The sequence below is a fragment of the Catharus ustulatus genome, chromosome 6, assembly GCF_009819885.2.
Source record: "Catharus ustulatus isolate bCatUst1 chromosome 6, bCatUst1.pri.v2, whole genome shotgun sequence".
NCBI classification, from domain to species: domain Eukaryota; kingdom Metazoa; phylum Chordata; class Aves; order Passeriformes; family Turdidae; genus Catharus; species Catharus ustulatus.
This window is the reverse complement of record NC_046226.1, coordinates 18,147,064-18,165,567: the sequence shown is the minus strand read 5'-3', so window position 1 is coordinate 18,165,567 and position 18,504 is coordinate 18,147,064. Positions and strand designations below refer to the sequence as shown.

Sequence of the window (18,504 nt, the reverse complement as noted above, 5' to 3'; positions counted from 1 at the left end):
GCCGTCAGAATTACATATGCTGAGGCCTCAGGCTGGCACCCCCATACACAAGCATCAAATCAGAGTAGGATAATGAGAAATATTAGCAATTCTTAAAACAACTACCTGCCCTTTCCTTTTTCCTGGGCTCAACTTCACTCCCTATTTTCTCTAACTCCTCCCTTCCCAGCAACACAGGGGCACAGGGAATGGAGATTGCAGCTAGTTTGTCTCTGCTGCTCCTTGCTCCTCAGGGGAAGCACTGCTGACACTTCCCTTGCTCCAGCATGAGTCCCCCCAGTCCCCCACCACTGCTAGTAGACCTTCTCCAGTGTGGGCTCATCTCTCCACAGGGCCACAGATATTGCCAGGAGTAGCTTCCAGCAAGGGCATCCCATGGGGTCACAGCCCCCTTCAGGCATCCACCTGCTCCAGCATGGATCTCTTCACATGCTGCAGGTGGATCTCTGCATTCTCTTATTCTTCCATGGGCTGCAGGGGCACAGCTGCCTCACCGAGGTCTTCACCAAGGGCTGCAGAGGAATTTCTGGAGCACCTCCTCCTGCTCCTTCTGCACTGACCTTGGTGTCTGCAGAGCTCTTCTCACAAGCTTTTACTCTTTTCTCTGCCTGCCACTGTACTGTTTTTATCTCCTTCTAAAATGCATTATCCCTGCATGTTATTCCTGTGCTGATTATGGAGGCACTGCCACCATCATGGGTGGGCTCAGCCTTGGCCAGCTGTGAGTCCGTCTTGGAGCCCTCTGGCATTGGCTCTGTCACACATCTGAGACTTGTCAGCTTCTCATAGAAGCCATTCCTGAATCCCCCAGCTACCAAAACCTTCTCATGCAAACCCAATATGTGAGCTTAAGGTCATTCATTATTTTCAGGATTTTTATGGATGATGTTATAGAGATTAATGCATCCAGGCAGGTGCATGGACTTCCAGGATCCCAAAATACCTTATGCCCCCATTGGCTGTGTTTCTTTGTTTTAGCTGGCTTGTTCTGTTTGTGTTTTACATTTCTTCAGCAAATACGTGTTCTTTGGCTGAAGGAAACAAAAGGTAATTTGTGTATGAGAAAGTGTGCCATTTTCTGTTGTTGAAATTGCACAGACCTCTTAATTTGTAGTTATGTAGATTTTATCAATTAGTGCAAAACATTTGACTGTAATTATGCAAAATAAATGCCTTTGAGATGAAATAGACTTCAGTGATGTTCATACACAGGGGAGACTACCAGTGGGATCTTTACCATGGGTGAGGAAATTCTGGTCTGAAACTGTTTGGGTAGAGTTGAGACATTAATTGCTCATTTTCTACCATCTGTTCTAAGAGCAGGAGGAATTCCTATGAATATGAGCACATCATTATTCACCATTCAGCCGTTCCAGAAGGCTCCATGTGTAAGAGGGGACCAAATTTCATGGATTTTTCTTTTTTATAGTTTTGAATGGTTGTTTTTTTGTCTTTATATAATGACATGGTTTTTGTTAACATGCCCACAGATATGTGATCATAAAGTGTGCTTTCAGGCAGTTTAAGTTTGATTTAGTTTAAACTGCTCCATTATTTAATAAGCTTTTAAAAAAATATTTTAAAACCCAAATAAACAAGTATCTTCTATATGTATGTTGTCTTTTTAGGTTGGGATTATATCGTGAAGCCGAAAAACAATTTAAGTCAGCTCTTAAGCAGCAGGACATGGTTGATACATTCTTGTATTTGGCAAAAGTAAGTCATAGATACATCATTGTGTTTAAAAGTGTGTGGTCTCCATGCCTGAGGCGATACATGCTAACAGTTGCAACGGAAGTCAATAGTTTACAAAATTATTTTAGAGCTCCCAGTTTTCACAAACAAGATTTTAAAAAATCTCCTATGTTACTGAATTCTTTGTTCTAAACTCCAATGAGGATTATGTAGCTAAAAAAATTATTGGACTTCCAGTATGAAGAACAGTGTGGCTATATTTGGCCTCCTAGGAAACAAATGCAATAAATCTGTAAATAAAGAGCAAAGCTCAAAATCCTGCTTTCACAAGCAAAATCAAAACAAAGTGAGCTTAAAGGAAGCAATCAGAGACCTTGAAATAGGGAATGCTGTGTCAAAATAAAGGCACAGCTAAGTCTCAGAACTACTTGTTTACCTGGATACACATTAGATTCTAAATGTTTTCTAAGACATCCAAGAAAAGTTAGACTGTGAGAAACTAAAACTGCATCTTTCTTCATCATGTCCTAGAATGAGATGAAACCAGCTGCCACAGACCTGTCTAAAAGTCATCACTGGATGGATAATTCAGATATTCATATGAGTAATTTATGTTTTGTATTTTAATTAGCATCATTGCTATCTAGAGACATGTCTTCAGTACTGTGTTCGAAGTTTATTGAAGCTTATTAATTTTCCTGTCTCTATCACAAGTCACTCTACAAAATACATAGAATCACAAAATGGTTTGGGTTGGAAGGGATGCCAAAGATCATCCAGTTCCAATCCCCACCCCCTCTCCCATGGACAGGGATGCCTTCCACTAGACCAGGTTGCTCAAAGCCCCATCCAACCTGGCCTTGAACACTGCCAGAGATGGGGCATCCACAGCTTCTCTGCATAACCTGTGCCAGTGCCTCACCACCCTCATAGTAAAGAATGTCTTCCTACTATCTAATATTAACATAACGTCTTTCGGGTCAAAGCCATTCCCCTTGTCCTGTCACTACATGTTCCTGTAAAAAGACCCTCTTCAGCTTTCTTGTAGAGTCCTGTCAGGTACTGGAAGGTTGCAATTAGGTGACCCCCACATCCATCTGTTCTCTAGGCTGACTCAATTCTCTCAGCCTTTCCTCCCAGGAGAGGTGTTCCATCCCTCTAATCATCTTGCTGGCCCTTCTCTGGACTTGCTCCATGAACTACACAGAATTATTGAATTGCTAGAGTAATTGGATTAACAAACAGCGATTCATTACAGGAGATTTACATCCCCCTACATCAGTATTTCCTCAGGCAGGACCTGCATTTCAGCTTCCACCTCCCACTCTGTAGACCAGCTTGCTCAAGTATAAACATTGCACAGCATGATTTAGTGACTGTCAGTGGACAAGAAATAGAGTAAGACACTGAGATATGGCTCAATTTAAAAGAAGTGGAAAAATCAGGCTTGAGTTAAGCAGCCATTAAAAGATAATAAGATTGTATAAATTTCTGTGGAAATATACTGATACTATGATACTAGTTAGTTTTGTTTATATTCATTATTGAAACAGCTATCTGGGTTTTTAATAACATTTTCTTGAAAGTGAGCTCTCCCTTGAAATGCAGTTTACAAAAATATAAGACCAAAAGAAAAAGTAGGAGTCTAAAGCAGTCAGGACCTGCTGCGAAGTTATAAAGTATTTCATTACCTAGAGGAGCTAGAAATGGAGTATTTTTACAAGAGATAAGCGAGAGACCAAAAAGAGAAGAGAGCTGTTCTGCTTTTAGTGTATAAACCATAATTACTATAGCTGTAGTACTTTTAAAGGGCAGGTGTCCCCAAAGCAACTGCAAGTAGATGAAACTTTCCCCACCTTTTTTTTTAAGTTTCTCTTCCCACTTAATCTAAAGAGCAGCTCTACTGTCTACAGAGATGCTGCATATCACACTGGATATGGGAATTCCATAGCAGAGTACTGTGGCTGTGTGGTTTTAGCATTGGTAGTGAGCGTATCTTTGGAGTCAACCTCTAGATAAAGCAATAGACCAGATTTAAGTCATTAATGCTCAGAAAACATACTTCATAAACAAATATAATAATGTAAAAAGGGGTAGATCTAGGGGAGTTTCAGACTGTCCATTTTTTTAACTGGATGCATCATTTATGGATAATGATGTAATTAGTTCAGTTCTAATCTACTAGGTACCAAGCCCTCCAAAACCCTTGCCCCTTTGTAGATTTTCACAAGAAGGCATTAGTTTTCTAGCTCAATACAGGAAATGTGAGTGACATTAGCAGAATGAAATGCCTGTATTTTTTTCATTTTGTCAATGACCAACTTGGAATAGTAGTCCCTTTCTTGGGAGACACACTTGTCAGCTCTTTGACAAATAAGAATGTCATTGAGTGGTCATAAAAAAAATTCTTTGCAAATGTCTACAGCAATATATATCTATGGGATTGCAAAAAAAGTTGGCAGTCAGAAGTCCATGAAGTTTAAGGGCAAAAGCAGAAATCATGATTGGAAGTTTCTCAGATGTTCATATCCTGAATGAAACTATTTGTCTTACATTTCATCACAAAAAGGTTGTAGCAAGGATACCAGTCACAGATTCTTTCTCTTTTTTAGTAGCATCAAATATTTGCACTGATTATTATACTATTTCTCTAACAAAATCCTTTTCTACTCAGTGGAAGATAGATAAATCATTCTAGTCATCTGGTTTCCCAAAGCATGTGTGTAAAGTTTTTCCCTTTGCTGCTGCTGTGTGTTCCATACCCCACAGCAGGAGGGCTTTACAGTTGCACTCTCAGACAGCAGCTGAGGTGCTCCCTATCAACACTGGACATATTGGATGTCCAGTTCTCACACAATTATTATCCACATTGCACATTTTCACAATCAACACAGAAGTCAAAAATCACAGAGGCAAAACTGCTCTCTTTCCATAGGATTTTATTGTTTGTGACAGGGGAGGTTGGTTGAGTGGTAAGGACATTTGAAAGTGTCACCGCTCTGCACAGTACAGTCTTGTTTGACTAAGTAAAACATTCTGATATTCCAGTATTATCAACCTGAAGTTCCAGTTCTTTCAAGACTAAACACAAGTTTTTGAAAATACATTAAACAGGGAAATATCCAAGGTGATACCTTCACCTCAGTGTCAAAATATATTATAATAAATAACAAGATATTTTAAATTAGTAATATTCGAATTAATAATATATAGATGGTATGAGGTAAATTTAATTATCTTAAGTAGCCTATTTTATCCTCATTACACAGATTTATTCAATATTCACTCCATTATTTTGCCAGTACTATTCATCATCTCAGCTAATGGTTTACTGCATAAATGGAGGTGTCATCCTTCTATTTATCTCCCTTGTTAAACAGCAGTACATGTATAAAAGCCAGACATTTGACATCTATATACACTTTTTATTTACTTAGGTGTATTTGCGCTTGGATCAGCCTGTAACAGCTTTGAACCTTTTCAAGCAAGGGTTAGAGCGATTTCCTGGAGAAGTGACTCTCATTTGTGGAATTGCCAGAATCTACGAGGTATGAACCCACTATCTAATCCTTATGGTGACCAAATTTAGCTACTTGAGCAAGAAAAAAGAGTAAATAGTTGAATATAACTGTAAGGTTATCAAAAACCAACTGTGCTGATTTTCAGTGTCACTAATGCAGAACAGGTAACTTTCCACAAAGCTAACAAGGTAATAATGTCAGGGGAGCCCTGCAGGCCTGTTTGTTTCAATGATTAATCACTCCAGTGAGATCCCATTTGCCCTTGGCATGCAGAACTGAATCCATATTAAGTCAAGTTGTCCACATGTTGTCCTTGCTAGTTTATATATTTAATCATACTAAAGTTCAAGTCACCAACTATTAAGCAGCAAAATAGTTTATTTGTCTGTGTTGTTTTTATTAGCACTATGTGTTACCATTAGTTTCTTAACACTCTGAGAACAGTTAGAATGTGAATGTTTCTTGGCTAGGAAATAAATGTTGTTTAAAGTAGGATTAGTTATAAAGTAACTTAATTACTAGTTATTAGTTATTAGTTATAAAGTTTCATTTTAGCATGGTAACAATGTATTTTGTATTTTAAAATTATGTATTTTCACATCAAACAGTAGACCTTATATTGTTTTTCACTGAAAGTTGGTAATGTACTATTCCAGAACAAATGTTAAAAACAAAGTAATGAATGTATTTTTTTGTCTATATTCATGCTTGGCATTCTATCCTGTTCTCATCATTCTCATCCAACCCCTAAGCCTTAATCCATTTTCATATTAAATCCTTTTTGTCCTTCAGCAAGAAGAAAACAGCTGCATAATTTTTGGAGGCTTTTCTTTCTGAATTGTTGAATAGTTTTTAATATGGATATTATTTTGCAGAACCGTACATAACATTGCATAACCCTTTAAGGAATTGTTAAAGAGCAGCATATATTTGATAGGATTCAGTTCTGCTCTGACACTTGAGTGCAGGATTATAGCTTCATTAGCAAAGATTTGTACTGCAACACAGGGCTGCTTTCATTACATAGACTCACAAGTGGAATATATGTATCAGGCATCTTAATCAGAGCTTTTCTACTCAGTCACTAACTTTTGACATTATGAAGAGTTGTAGAGCGTTTTTGGTTTAAAACACCCCACAATTTAAAGGGTTTGCTGTATTACTATTTTCTTTAATTGCAAGAAATCATTTTTTTTCCTTTTGTAGCTAAATACATGGCTGACGTTATATAAAGGCTTATTCTTTAGTTATGTTGGGAGCACATTGTATCTATACACAGGTAGAAATTATTCCTGTATAAACACAGAAGTGAGTTTGATCTTTTAATTGTTTTTTCTTATAGGGGATAGGGTTCTCAGGACCTTGCACTCCTCAGAAACACTGCAGTGTCATTTGTAGCAGTGAGTTTACCCTAATTCATCTTCCAAGTAGCACACATCTAAGCACATATTTATATACAATACAGTTCTCTTAACTGTCATATCGTAGGTAGTACAAGTTTTGGTAAATTCATAATTCCTATTTTCAAAGGCATATAATAGATTTTCATATGCAATTATATTCTTCTTTGTGTTCAGAGCAATTAAAGAGTTGATTTAAAACGCACTGAAAATAGTTGAGACACTGTCTGGGGCAGTGAGTCTGTTCTGTTACCATGCTGGAAAACTGAGTGCACAGTTCTGGGTATCACAAGATGTGCAAGAAGGGGCAGCTGTCTATTGCCCATGGTGCTGCTCCAGCATGGGTCTCCAGCAGGGTTGCAAGTTGTGTCAGTGAACCTGATCCAGTGTGGGCTCCTCTCCTCGGGGGACCACAGGTCCTGCCAGGAGCCTGCTTCAGCACAGACTTCCCACAGGATCACAGCCCACAGCAGGGTTACCTGCTCCAGCATGGAGCTCCTCCACACGCTGCAGGTGGATCTCTGCTCCCCATGGCCCCCCATGGGCTGCAGGGGCACAGCTGCCTCACCTCGTGGTCTGCACCATGGGCTGCAGGGCAATCCCAGCTCCAGAGCCTGGAGCACCTCCTGCCCCTCCTTCTGCACTGACCTTGATGTCTGCAGAGCTGCTCCTTACGTATTCTCACTCCACTCTTTCTGGCAACATTTACATCTGTGCAATAACTTTTTTTCCTTTTAAAATATGTTGTTTGTTATCACAGAGATGTAACTAGCTTCTCTGATGAGTTCAGCCTTGAGGCCCGCGGTGGGTCCATCCCAGAACTGGCTGGCATTGGCTCTGTTGGATATGGAGGAAGCTTTGGCAGCTTCTCACAAAAGCCACTCCTGTAGTCTCCCTTCGACTTCTAAACTCAATGTAATAGGCTGTCTCTTTTTCTAAAAAATAAAATCCAAATAAATCTCTTTTTGTAGCTGTGGCATAGAGTTAATTTCTGGTAAAGATATTACTAGTAAGTCAATATGCATTGCTCTCATGGATGTGTGTGTTGATTGTGAAAATGCCAAACAGTAGTGTTGAATGGTACAATCAGAGAACTTTAAGAGCATATATAATTAATCTCAATTAGGTAATGTACAAGGCATAGATGAAGCACTCAGTAGATTAACATTTTAATAAGTTCCACATGAAAAATAGGTGATAAACCGTAGAAGTAATTGGAATTTTTGTCCAATTGTATAGGAAATGAACAATATCTCCTCGGCTGCAGAGTACTATAAAGACGTCTTAAAACAAGACAATACTCATGTGGAAGCCATTGCATGTATTGGCAGTAACCATTTTTATTCAGACCAACCTGAGATAGCACTGCGGTTTTACAGGTATCTGTACTCATGGAGTGGGAGGGAGGGGAACAGAGTGTGTGAGAAGGTAATATAAAGGGTTGACTTTGTAATGCAGGATAAATACAGTAATTTCACGAATACAAGCCGCACCAATTTGACCAAAATTTTGGTGGAAACCCGGAAGTGCGGCTAATATTCCGGGGCGGCTAATCTATTAACAAAATTCTAAAAGCTGCCAACACGGAAGTGAGAGCCCGCGGCAGCCCCAAGCCAAGCTGGAGCCCGGCCGGCCCCGGCAGAGGTGGGAAAGCCTGGCAGAGGCGGGGCCAGCAGTGTCGGGGGCGGGCGGCAGAGCCTGAGCCAGCAGGGCGGGGGAGCCCGGGAGAACTGGGGCTAGCAGCGCAGGGGAGCATGGCAGAAGCAGGAAGGCCGGCGGGTGGGGCTGCCTGGCAGCGGGGGAAGCCCAGCAGAATCGGGGCCAGCAGCGTGGGGGAGCCCGGCGGTGCGGGGGCCTGCAGTGCCGGCCAGGGCGAGGAAACGCGGCGGCGGTGCAGACGGGAGGGGGCGGCCGGCGAGCCTGGTGGCAGCGGCGGCAGCCCTGCCGGCGGGGCGAGCGAAAGCGCCGCTCGGCAAGCCGCGAACCGCGAGCCGCGAACCGCGAGCCGCGAGCCGCGAAAGCGCCACCGCGAGCCGCGAAAGCGCCGCGGGGCGGGCGCGGCGCGGGGCGGGCGCGGCGCTCGCGAGGCGCGGCGCGGGGCGAGCGAAAGCGGCAGCGGGGCGGACGGCGAGCCCGGCGGCGGCAGCCCTGCCAGCCGGGCGAGCGAACGCGGCAGCGGGGCGGTGCTGACGGGAGAGGGGGGCCAGCGAGCCCGGCGGCGGCGGCGGCGGCAGCACCACCCGGCCAGCCCCGCCGAGCCGTGGCGCTGAGCCGTGGTGCTGAGCTGGGCCACCCGGCCCCGTCGGCAACCATGAGCGGGCCGAGCCTGCCTGGCCCCGCCCCGAGCCAGTAAAGCCCGCTATGCCGCGATCCTCTTACTAATTGGCCAATTTGTGAAAGCTGCGCACGGATTCTCGCGACGAACGAAAGTGCGGCTAATATTCGGGGTGCGGCTTATCTATTGACAAAGACAGCAACATTGTCGAGGCACCGGGGGTGCGGCTTATAATCCGTGCGGCTTGTATTCGTGAAACTACTGTAATTAGGAGATTGGCATGGAAATATGAATGAACATTTGAACAAATATTACCACAAAATCAGTTTACCAACTTTTGTATCGTTTTGTCCAGTGATAAGTACATCGCTACAAAATTGTAATAATTACATGAGGAGTATGTAGAAGTATCAATAAAGATTATCAAAACAGTTACCATTCAACCAATAAACTAGGAAAGTTCTTTCACAGCATGAGGCAGTTTGAGAACAGTGGCTCTTACCCTCAACTACAATTGTATAGAAGGCACAAGGACTTCCTCTTTAGCCCTTACTCCACCTGAGGTGACCAGGAATTGTGACCACAAAATCCCTGACTTGGAATGTGGGCTGGCCTTCCTGTGTGTTTTACTGAAAGCAATGAAAAGATAGTGTTAAACACCGCTGCTTGATTTTCATTTAAATACATTCAGAGTGCAAAGGAGCCTGATGTTCGCTCGCTAAGAGCAGATTAAGTCAGCAAGAGCACTGTCATCACATTTCTGTTGGACTTGAGCTCTTTTATGTTTCAGGTTCACAAACTCACACTCTTGCTGCAGACAGCATCTCTCTTTTTCCCTGGTCCTCATGGCATTTCTGGTTTTCCTATAAATATTAATAAACAGAATTTTTATAATACATTTCAGTTTAAAAAGACACATTAAACAATATCAATGTGAATCAAAGTCTGAGTTACGCTTGATGTGTAGGATTAATATAGATTCACATCTAAATATACTATTGCTAATTAGAGCAGTACTGAAGGATAGGAATCAAGCAAAAAGTCTTAAGAGTTATGTAAAGTAACTGCAACAAACTACAGCTTGATTGATGTCAAGGGATTGGAAAGAGGAAAGAGAGAAAGTCTGGTGCATCTCATCTTACAGTAAAGTCAGATCTTGTGGCCCAGTCAAGAAGACAGAAGTTGCTAATTTACACAGACTTTTGCACAGGTGTGAGTCTAATAAAAAATACCTTGCACTGCCCTTCATGAAACCAACAAGTGTAAGACTATAACACTTGGTTTTTATACCCTCTCAGAATAGGGAGACAGGAGGAGAGAACTTTTTCTTTTAGAGCAGAACTCGTACTTGAAATTAATTTTTTAAAAAATGAAACAAATGTTTTCTTTCTATCTAGACGGCTGCTGCAGATGGGAGTTTATAACTGCCAGCTCTTTAACAATCTGGGCCTCTGTTGCTTCTATGCCCAGCAATATGATATGACACTATCTTCATTTGAACGGGCACTGTTTTTGGCTGAAAATGAGGAGGAGACAGCAGATGTGTGGTACAACTTGGGTCACGTGGCTGTGGTATGAAAAGTATTAACCATCTTTCTGAATAAATACAATTTATAAAAAAATCTAAAAAACTTATTAGGAAGGAGTCATTTTCCTTCTTGGAAATACAAAATGTGATAATGTGCAGGATAAAGTCCAGTACAGATGGAATGTTTATTTGCACTTCAGTAGGGAAGAAGCAGCAAGAGAAAAAACCTCTGTACTTTACTGAGTGTGGCTTTCTCTTGCTAAAAGATATTCACTCCCCACTGTCTTTAACTTTCCCATCTTTCTAAAAAAATTGCAACATATACCAGCCCTAGAAGGCCTTGGCTGCAAAACAATCTAAGCTGACCCCCCAGAAAATGGAATTCAATATATTTTTCTGGAAACTGTTGTTTGTTTTATATGGAGAATTAGACTGTTTCTCTTGTCATAAAAGCACACATTCAACACCAGGTAGCCAATAATAAAGCACTAAGTAGGTCATAGTTGAGAAGGTATGTTCCTCTGTCTTAAAGGCAGCTATAGAAATATTGTGTAGTTGTGTGATAAGCTTTCTTAAATTTCTTCACAAATTTTCTTACAGTCTTGCCCATTTTTGCAGATGTTCTTCAAGAAGTTGTGTTGGATTTCTCTTTAGCTACATGCCCAGAATAAGTTTGTTGAATAAAGTTTTTGACAGCTTTCTAACATGAGTTGTCTTCAATTGCTGATAATGATTTGAGTCAGAAACACAACTGTTTGTCTTGTACTGCATCTAAGATAAACATAGTAATTCATACTGCCTTAAAGATTGAAGTTTGAACTGATGTGCCTGTATTTCTCAACATTTGTCACTTTTGATTTTTAACCTGATGCTGTGTCAGTGTCAGTCGTAACACTAGTAGTAGTCATCTGCTCCATCTGAGAAGTGAATCTTAAATATGTGTAGAGGCAGAGAGGCAAGATGACTTCCTCTCTGGAGACATCTGTTTTTCTTACCCTGCTATAGACAGTAGCAGATAGCATAATCTTTGGATGACACTTTAATCATCTAAAAGTTAAATTAGATGAAGTGAATATCACTTGAAGCATGGAAGTTTGTGCTGAAGAGAAATGATTCTGTCTATAGAAAGAATAAAAAAAATCAGAGGATCTGGAAAGCAAAGCACATATGTTTCTGATCAGCACGTTTTTATTGTAATTTGCATTCCATTGTAATACTTATGGGTGAAAAGTGCTTATGGGGAAAAGATACTCCAAAAACCAAAACAGATGAATATTGTTTGCAACCTTTTCATAAATGAAAACACAGTCTTACTTTTTAGGGCATAGGAGACCTGAATCTGGCCTACCAGTGTTTCAAGCTAACATTAGTCAACAATAATGACTATGCAGAAGCTTACAACAACTTGGCTGTGCTGGAAATGCGAAAAGGTCACACTGAGCAGGTGAGTACTGAATCTCAGCCTAAGCAGGGATTTTGTATTTAACAAACATGTCATTTCTCTGAGGTGGAGGCACCATATGAATGTCTAACTTAATATTACAGACAGAAGGCAGGGATAACTGTTATACATGTTTCAGTGTAAGCTCCATATTGTCATGCCATTTCCCATTAAACTGCTTATCCTTTGGCATATACAAATGAATCATCGAAGACCAGCAAGGTTTCCAATAGTTTTGCAGTTGCTGAGATTTTTTTTTTAATTGATACCCAAAGAAAAACCCCTGACTTTGTAATCATCACTTGAAAGACAACTTTAACTTTTACTGTATATTCAATTTATAAATGTAGATAATATACTTTTTTTGTTGGCTGGCAGAAAAGAGCAGTCAGATTAGCTCTTGAAATTGCGGCATTTTTAGCAAGGAGAATGCACTAGAATTTTGTCAGAAAGCAACGAGTTCTTGTTAAATACTTTTGCATCAATAAGCTTGGTGTTTCATCTTACTTAATGTGTACTAAGTGTATTGTGATTAGATGTATAATTGCATGGTAGAATAGATGTTACCAGTTTTATACACATACAGGGAAAATTAATATGTGTTTTTTGGACTGTTTTGGACAGACCTACTGTGGGCTTGCTTTAAACCTCATGAGAGCAAGCTAATTTGATGGATATGTACATCGTACAGCTAAAATAAATGATAAATACTTTTTTAAGAGCAAATTCTCTTAGACAGATGTTAACATTTTTCAGATAACCTAGCGATTACCATGGAAACACTGAAATGAACCCAGCACTGGATATTTCCAGTGACAATTAAACTTTGAGTTTAGTTTCAGTTTCATAGTCAGTAAATGTATAGGCATTTAACTCCCTAGCAGAGTATACCCTCAGTTGTTGAAGTTGTGATTCCTCATAATAGCACTGCAGAGACTTTCCATTAGAATAGATTCCTGTCTAGTTTAGTTTTTAGCTTAAAATTTTCAGGTTTTTTTCTTGAATCACATGTATAACTAAAAATTGGGATCATTTTGGCAATAAAAATATGCACAGAAGAGTAAAAAAAAGGGATGCTATTTTGCTTATCTTTGATTTTATTTCACAATATTCTTTCATAAGTACTGTTGCATGTACTCAGATTTTTCAGATGTAGGAAGTTTTAATAAGTTTCTAGTTCAGTCTTGCAACAGTTTACAGTTACTTTTGTTTTTAAATATTTTGGAGTTTTCCTCATTAAGTTCTCAATTTTTTTGTAAAATCTTTCACAAGTAGACTTTAATTCTACATTGGCCTTGCAACTTGAAACTATACAAACTGATTCTTAGGGGTTTTTTTTACCTTTTTATGCCTCTACTTTGCTAGTCAGAAAAAAACCTGAATTTCATTAAAATGTTTGAGTGTGAAAGCTGTCATTTATATGATAAAATTTATGGTTTCAGGGATGCTTAAGACAGAGCTGTCAGACACAACCAATAAATACAGTGGGGTATTCTTTAAATACTTTGGATTTTATTTAATTTACTTGATATATTTTCCTCAGGGTTTAAAATTCAATTGCCTAATTGACTATGTCCCAGTAATTTTTTCCTGACTCAACCAAAGGTCTTTATTTGATTCTGTTATGCCTACACTATTGATGTAAGCTTTTCTTAGTAAAGACTTAGTAAGCATAGGATGATTTATTTTTAAGAATTATCAATATTGCATTAAATTCTTGTTACTCTCCCTCCCAGGTTTCATTATATTATTTTTTCATTTCTCTGTATAGGCAAGAGCTTTGCTGCAGACCGCTTCATCTTTAGCACCTCACATGTATGAGCCCCATTTCAATATTGCCATACTCTCAGAGAAGGTAATGCATTATCCTGTTTTTGTAACCTAAGAATTGAGCCTTGATGAGGCAAGTGGTTTTTTATTGTTATTACTGAGAATTCCAGATAGATAAGATAAAGGAGCACAGAGTGCATAAACTGAAAGAAAATGCTAAATTACATTTTCATTTTAATACCTAGAAGTGTGTCAAAGTAGCCATTCCAATGTTTGCTTTTGAGAATAAATGAGGCCAACTGGCTATGAAGTGTAATTGTCCAAAGATAAATAATTTATTAACAATTTCATCTACACTCTTTACAGTCATAAGCTTTTTCAGAATGTGAAGTGTATGTATGATTTTTTAATAATGATAGAAAGAATATCCTTTACTGGTAATATCTTACTGATCTCAAAAGGAAAATCCATTCTTCGGCTTTACAACCTCTGATTTTTTTGTGTTAATAATCTATCTCATTCAGAGTGTCTAAGACACTGTATTAACAGTGTCCAGCATTCCTGTTAATAAGAGAAACTTGTACAAATTTTTTTCTTACTTATTCACAAGAAAAAAATTACTCCTTTGCTTGTGCCTACACCTTCATGATTCTGTTATGATTCTGTATTGTGTGGGCAGTTCCACTCCTACAGATGCTGAAGTACACACTTCAAGAAGAGAATAACCCATTAATTTGTAAGTGTATCCTCTCCACTGTGAAACACAAGAGGGTGTTGAATAATTGCAATTTTTACTTACTGACTGGGGAGTAAATCCTAGTCTGCAAATGTCTTGTTATGTAAAATTTGCACGAAGAACCCTTACAGGTTATGGGAGAAGACAGACAGCTACATCAGCCAGGTGTAGGTGCAGTGGGGTAATGCAATCCTTACATTCAGTGTAAGGCCATGCTTTATAAAACATGACTTCTAAGGCCAAGACCTTGGCTTTTTCTCCTTCAGAGAATTCTTGCTGAGCTGAAGCTCTATGTTGAGTGATGCACAGGCAAAAAAGGCCTCCTGGCTGTCCATAGCTCTTCCTTTTCCATTCAGGAGTAATCACTTTTACTAGATATGTTCCCAAATATTTGGGTTCTTTTTTGCTAAACCCACCTTCTGAGGTGCTTTCCTTTAAATCTTTAAAAAAAACATTATAGCTGTTTAGAAAAAAAGTAAGTTCTCTAAGTAGAGAACGATTTCTTCTAAAAGCAACAGAGGAGCACCATTAGTTCTCCAACACTGTTGTGTATCTCTGTAAGGAAGCAGGAAATCAGAGTTGTTTTTTTTTTACAGAGGCTGATGGGTTGTGTTTTGCTTGTATATACAGTAGCACTTCTATGGAGTTTGAAAGAAAAACAATGATTTTTATTCCGCCTTACTTCAAGCACTGGACATGGTGTGTACCTTGTCATTCTCCAAGAAGTTGGGTGAAATGGAATATATTAAGTTGATGTCTCAAAGCATCCCTCCCATTAAAATCACATTTTTGTCTTTCTTATCCCTTGATGTAAGTGCAACATAATCCTGCATCCAGACTGTTCACTCTTCAGAGCAGCTGTGTTTAAAATTTGTGAGCATCAGAAATGCAAGAATACATGATGCAGTGCTTGGATTTTCAAAATTAGTTTGTGTGTTTCTTACAGGTTGGAGATCTTCAGAGAAGTTACACAGCAGCTCAGAAGTCTGAAGAAGCATTTCCAGGCCATGTTGATACACAGCAGCTCCTCAAACAGTTAAAAGAGCACTTTGCTATGCTCTGATGAGCAGATTTTTTATTATGTAAGAAGTTAGCCAGAGCAAATGTCCCATACACATTTTGAGAATATCAGCTCAAAGTAGTTGAGCTATACTTAATGCATTCCTGTGGCAAAGCTTGTGTTACTTTGAGTAGCAAGAAAAGATTGAGTTACAAAGTTTTTTCATCTTGAAAGATAACACTTATTCAAATGCATCTAGAAAACTTTGCAGCTATGTACACAAGATATTACAGAAAAGTGGTTTTTTTCTGGCTTTTAGGCAGAAAAAAAATGGTTTTATACATTCTCCTGTGACAACCTGTGAAGAAACAGAGGAAAAATATTTCCTAACTGGTTTTCAAGTTGGCTTTTGATAGTATAGTTTTGATATATGTTCTTACTGAATGTAGGGCTTTAAAATTAAAATACTTAAGAAGAATTTTGAATACATACGTGAAGTATAAGTTCTTATATTCCTTGTACTGTATGAGTTAAATAAATTCAGTTTGTATGGTTTGTCTCATTTGTTTATGTAAGTTAAATGGCATCCGTATTGCCATGAAAATCTGGGTTGATAGTCTTAACACATTGTGAGAGTCCACAAACCTAAACTGGTACAAAATCACATAAATGCATGTGTTCCTCTCTACCCAGGAGGGAGCTTATTCTAGATCTCAGTGAGGGAGAAGGATGTTCAGAAGCCTGCAGAATTAAGAACTAATAGTTGAGAGAGAACAAGGCATTGATGGGGTGATTACGTGTGCTACCACATAAACACTGTTTTGTTAAATAAATATTTGGATCCATCTAACTACAGGAATACTGCTACTAACAACAAATGAAGACTTTCTGTCATACTTTGTGATTTAGCTAAAAGGAATAAATTTGCATGAATTCTGAACCTGACCTTTTTAAAAGACCTTTAAGAAATGTGGGATGTTAAGGCAGTCTGAACAAGCACATCCTGAAACAGATCTTTGAAATCTTTTCATGTTTCTCTGATATATTAGGGGGATGTCTTAGCTTAAGGGGCAACCCGAAACATGCTTATGAATCTTACGTCATTTTTTTAGTATTTATAACTTTGCCACCCTCATCTTTGACTGTTGTAGCTGGTGAAGGTGGATGCTGGGGAGCTTAGAGAAGTGTGCCCACAGGTTCCCCCACAGAGCATTCTGTAGGTGACAGAAACACTCATTAATTGCTGTCGCATGGTGTGAAGTGCAAAAAGTATTATTGGCTGAATAGATGCAGCATATTTTATGGAATTTTATTTTATCCATTTTACCTTTTATATTATTGAAAATGCATCACAAACTATATAAAAGGGAATCTTAGTTACCAGTAGTTCTCATTAGTTAAGATTTCACTTGCTGCCAAAACACAGTAATTTAGAGGGAAGTTCTATCCTTTGATCTGTGGTATTTATGTCTTTACAGCTGTCATTACTAAACTTAGAAAGGTACTAGAAAAGAAAATTGTCTTAGCAATTTAAACACAGCTGTTGAGAATTTTTGAATGTCATATTACTAACTTAGTAATTTTCAAATTGCATAGTAAATAAGCCTATTTCTATATGAACTGGAACAGAAATGAGTAATGAAATTCTAGTTTTTAATCCAGTGTGGCCGCTTGATAGTTCCTTACAGGTGCGTATAAGATGCCACTTACTGTTTTCCCTGCTCAGGTTGATGATTGAGTATATCTTTTTCTTCTAGCAAACAGTGCCCCTTGCAACATGGATCCAAATTCATTATTCTTTTCTTATTGAGGAATGTATGAAGATTGAAAGGAAAAAGGATTGTGTATTTAAGGAATCCTTCACACAGTATGCTTGTGCAAATCAGATGTTAAAAAAATTTCACCTCCCCGCCTCCAACCCAGAAAATACAAAGTTCTAAACAAGGATTAAAACCTTTTTAGCTCCCTATTTGGCAGCATCTGCAAGCCGTTCCAGATTTATCTTACGTGGTGTATTTTGATTGTCCCAAAAGGCAGCAGCAATTTGCTTTGTTGATCTTTTGTGCCCCAAAGCAAGGGTCTGACAGTGTATTTTTCACAATTAGCACTGTACAAAGGAAATCAAATGTGGTAATGAGTACAGCAGCACAGTGCAACAACAGATGAATCAGCAGGCTGTTCATTCTGGAAGAATCTTTCGATTTCATGGCGTGTTAATTCGGTGTGAGCCGCAGCAAACAGGTGAATTGGCAGCCCCTGGGGCAAAGCGCCTTTGGTTAATTGAGGGCGGCACTGTAGTGAACAATACATCGGATCCCTGTAGCAGGATCGTGCTGGAATGCTGTGACCTTAGTATTGCAAGCAGTATTTCTGTAACACAGAAATCATGTTTCCTCTAGCTTGTAGCACAGCTCCGTGTATGTCTGGCCAGCATTTACAAAGCCTCTTCAGATTAGAAAATAGAATACAATTTTAAAAACCCATGATTTTTTAATCTACAGTGCTGATAGTTCCACAAAAAAGCTGCCTGGAAGGAAGCTCAAAGCAGATGTCTGGGAGGATCTTGAAGTTTTTGTGTCCCTGAAGGAAAGGTCTGTACAGTTTATGGCTGTTGACATCAGTTTTGTCCTTCTTCTTGACCATCCTTATTACTGGGGTCTTTGTAATGGATAAATCCAATTAAAAGGTGATAATGTAGGGTTAGGTTATTAAAGGAATTTAATTCTTCTGCTAGATATTATAGCCGCAACTTCTATAGCCACAAAACTGTGGCTGAAATCAATAAAAATTCACACTTAAGGGTGGTGGATGATTTTGGCTGCAAAAAGTAGCTCAGAAGTTGTACAGGACAGAGGCAGTTTGCCATTAGGGGCCAGTTCAGTCAGTGTATGACTGGATAATGATTCAATTGCTAGTGCTGGTGGGTTTTTTCTTTGATTGATTCCTGTCTTTGTAAGTTAGAGGGACAGATTTTTGGGTGATTCAATCTTATCTCTGGTATGACATGAGTCAAACTTTTTAAGCCAGGAGCTTCTTCTAATGAAGTTATTTTGTACTTGAGTGACAATTACCTGCTGAAGCAGCAGCAAGTTTTGTGAAAGAATTTGTATTTAGTCGCTCTCACTAACTACCACTGTT

At 39.2% G+C, this 18,504-nt stretch overlaps 1 protein-coding gene across 1 annotated transcript in view; it reads left to right on the top strand.

The window, feature by feature from the left end:
* The window catches only part of TTC8 (tetratricopeptide repeat domain 8), a 41,288-nt gene extending 25,367 nt beyond the window's left edge, over positions 1–15,921 (top strand). Inside the window, exons 9-15 of the mRNA XM_033062615.2 lie at positions 1,629–1,716; positions 5,133–5,243; positions 7,856–7,995; positions 10,289–10,463; positions 11,741–11,863; positions 13,632–13,715; positions 15,313–15,921. Of these exons, the coding sequence (XP_032918506.1) occupies positions 1,629–1,716; positions 5,133–5,243; positions 7,856–7,995; positions 10,289–10,463; positions 11,741–11,863; positions 13,632–13,715; positions 15,313–15,429 (838 nt within the window). The 3' untranslated portion in view covers positions 15,430–15,921. The remainder of the gene's footprint in view (positions 1–1,628; positions 1,717–5,132; positions 5,244–7,855; positions 7,996–10,288; positions 10,464–11,740; positions 11,864–13,631; positions 13,716–15,312) is intronic.
* The last annotated feature ends 2,583 nt before the right edge of the window (positions 15,922–18,504 follow it).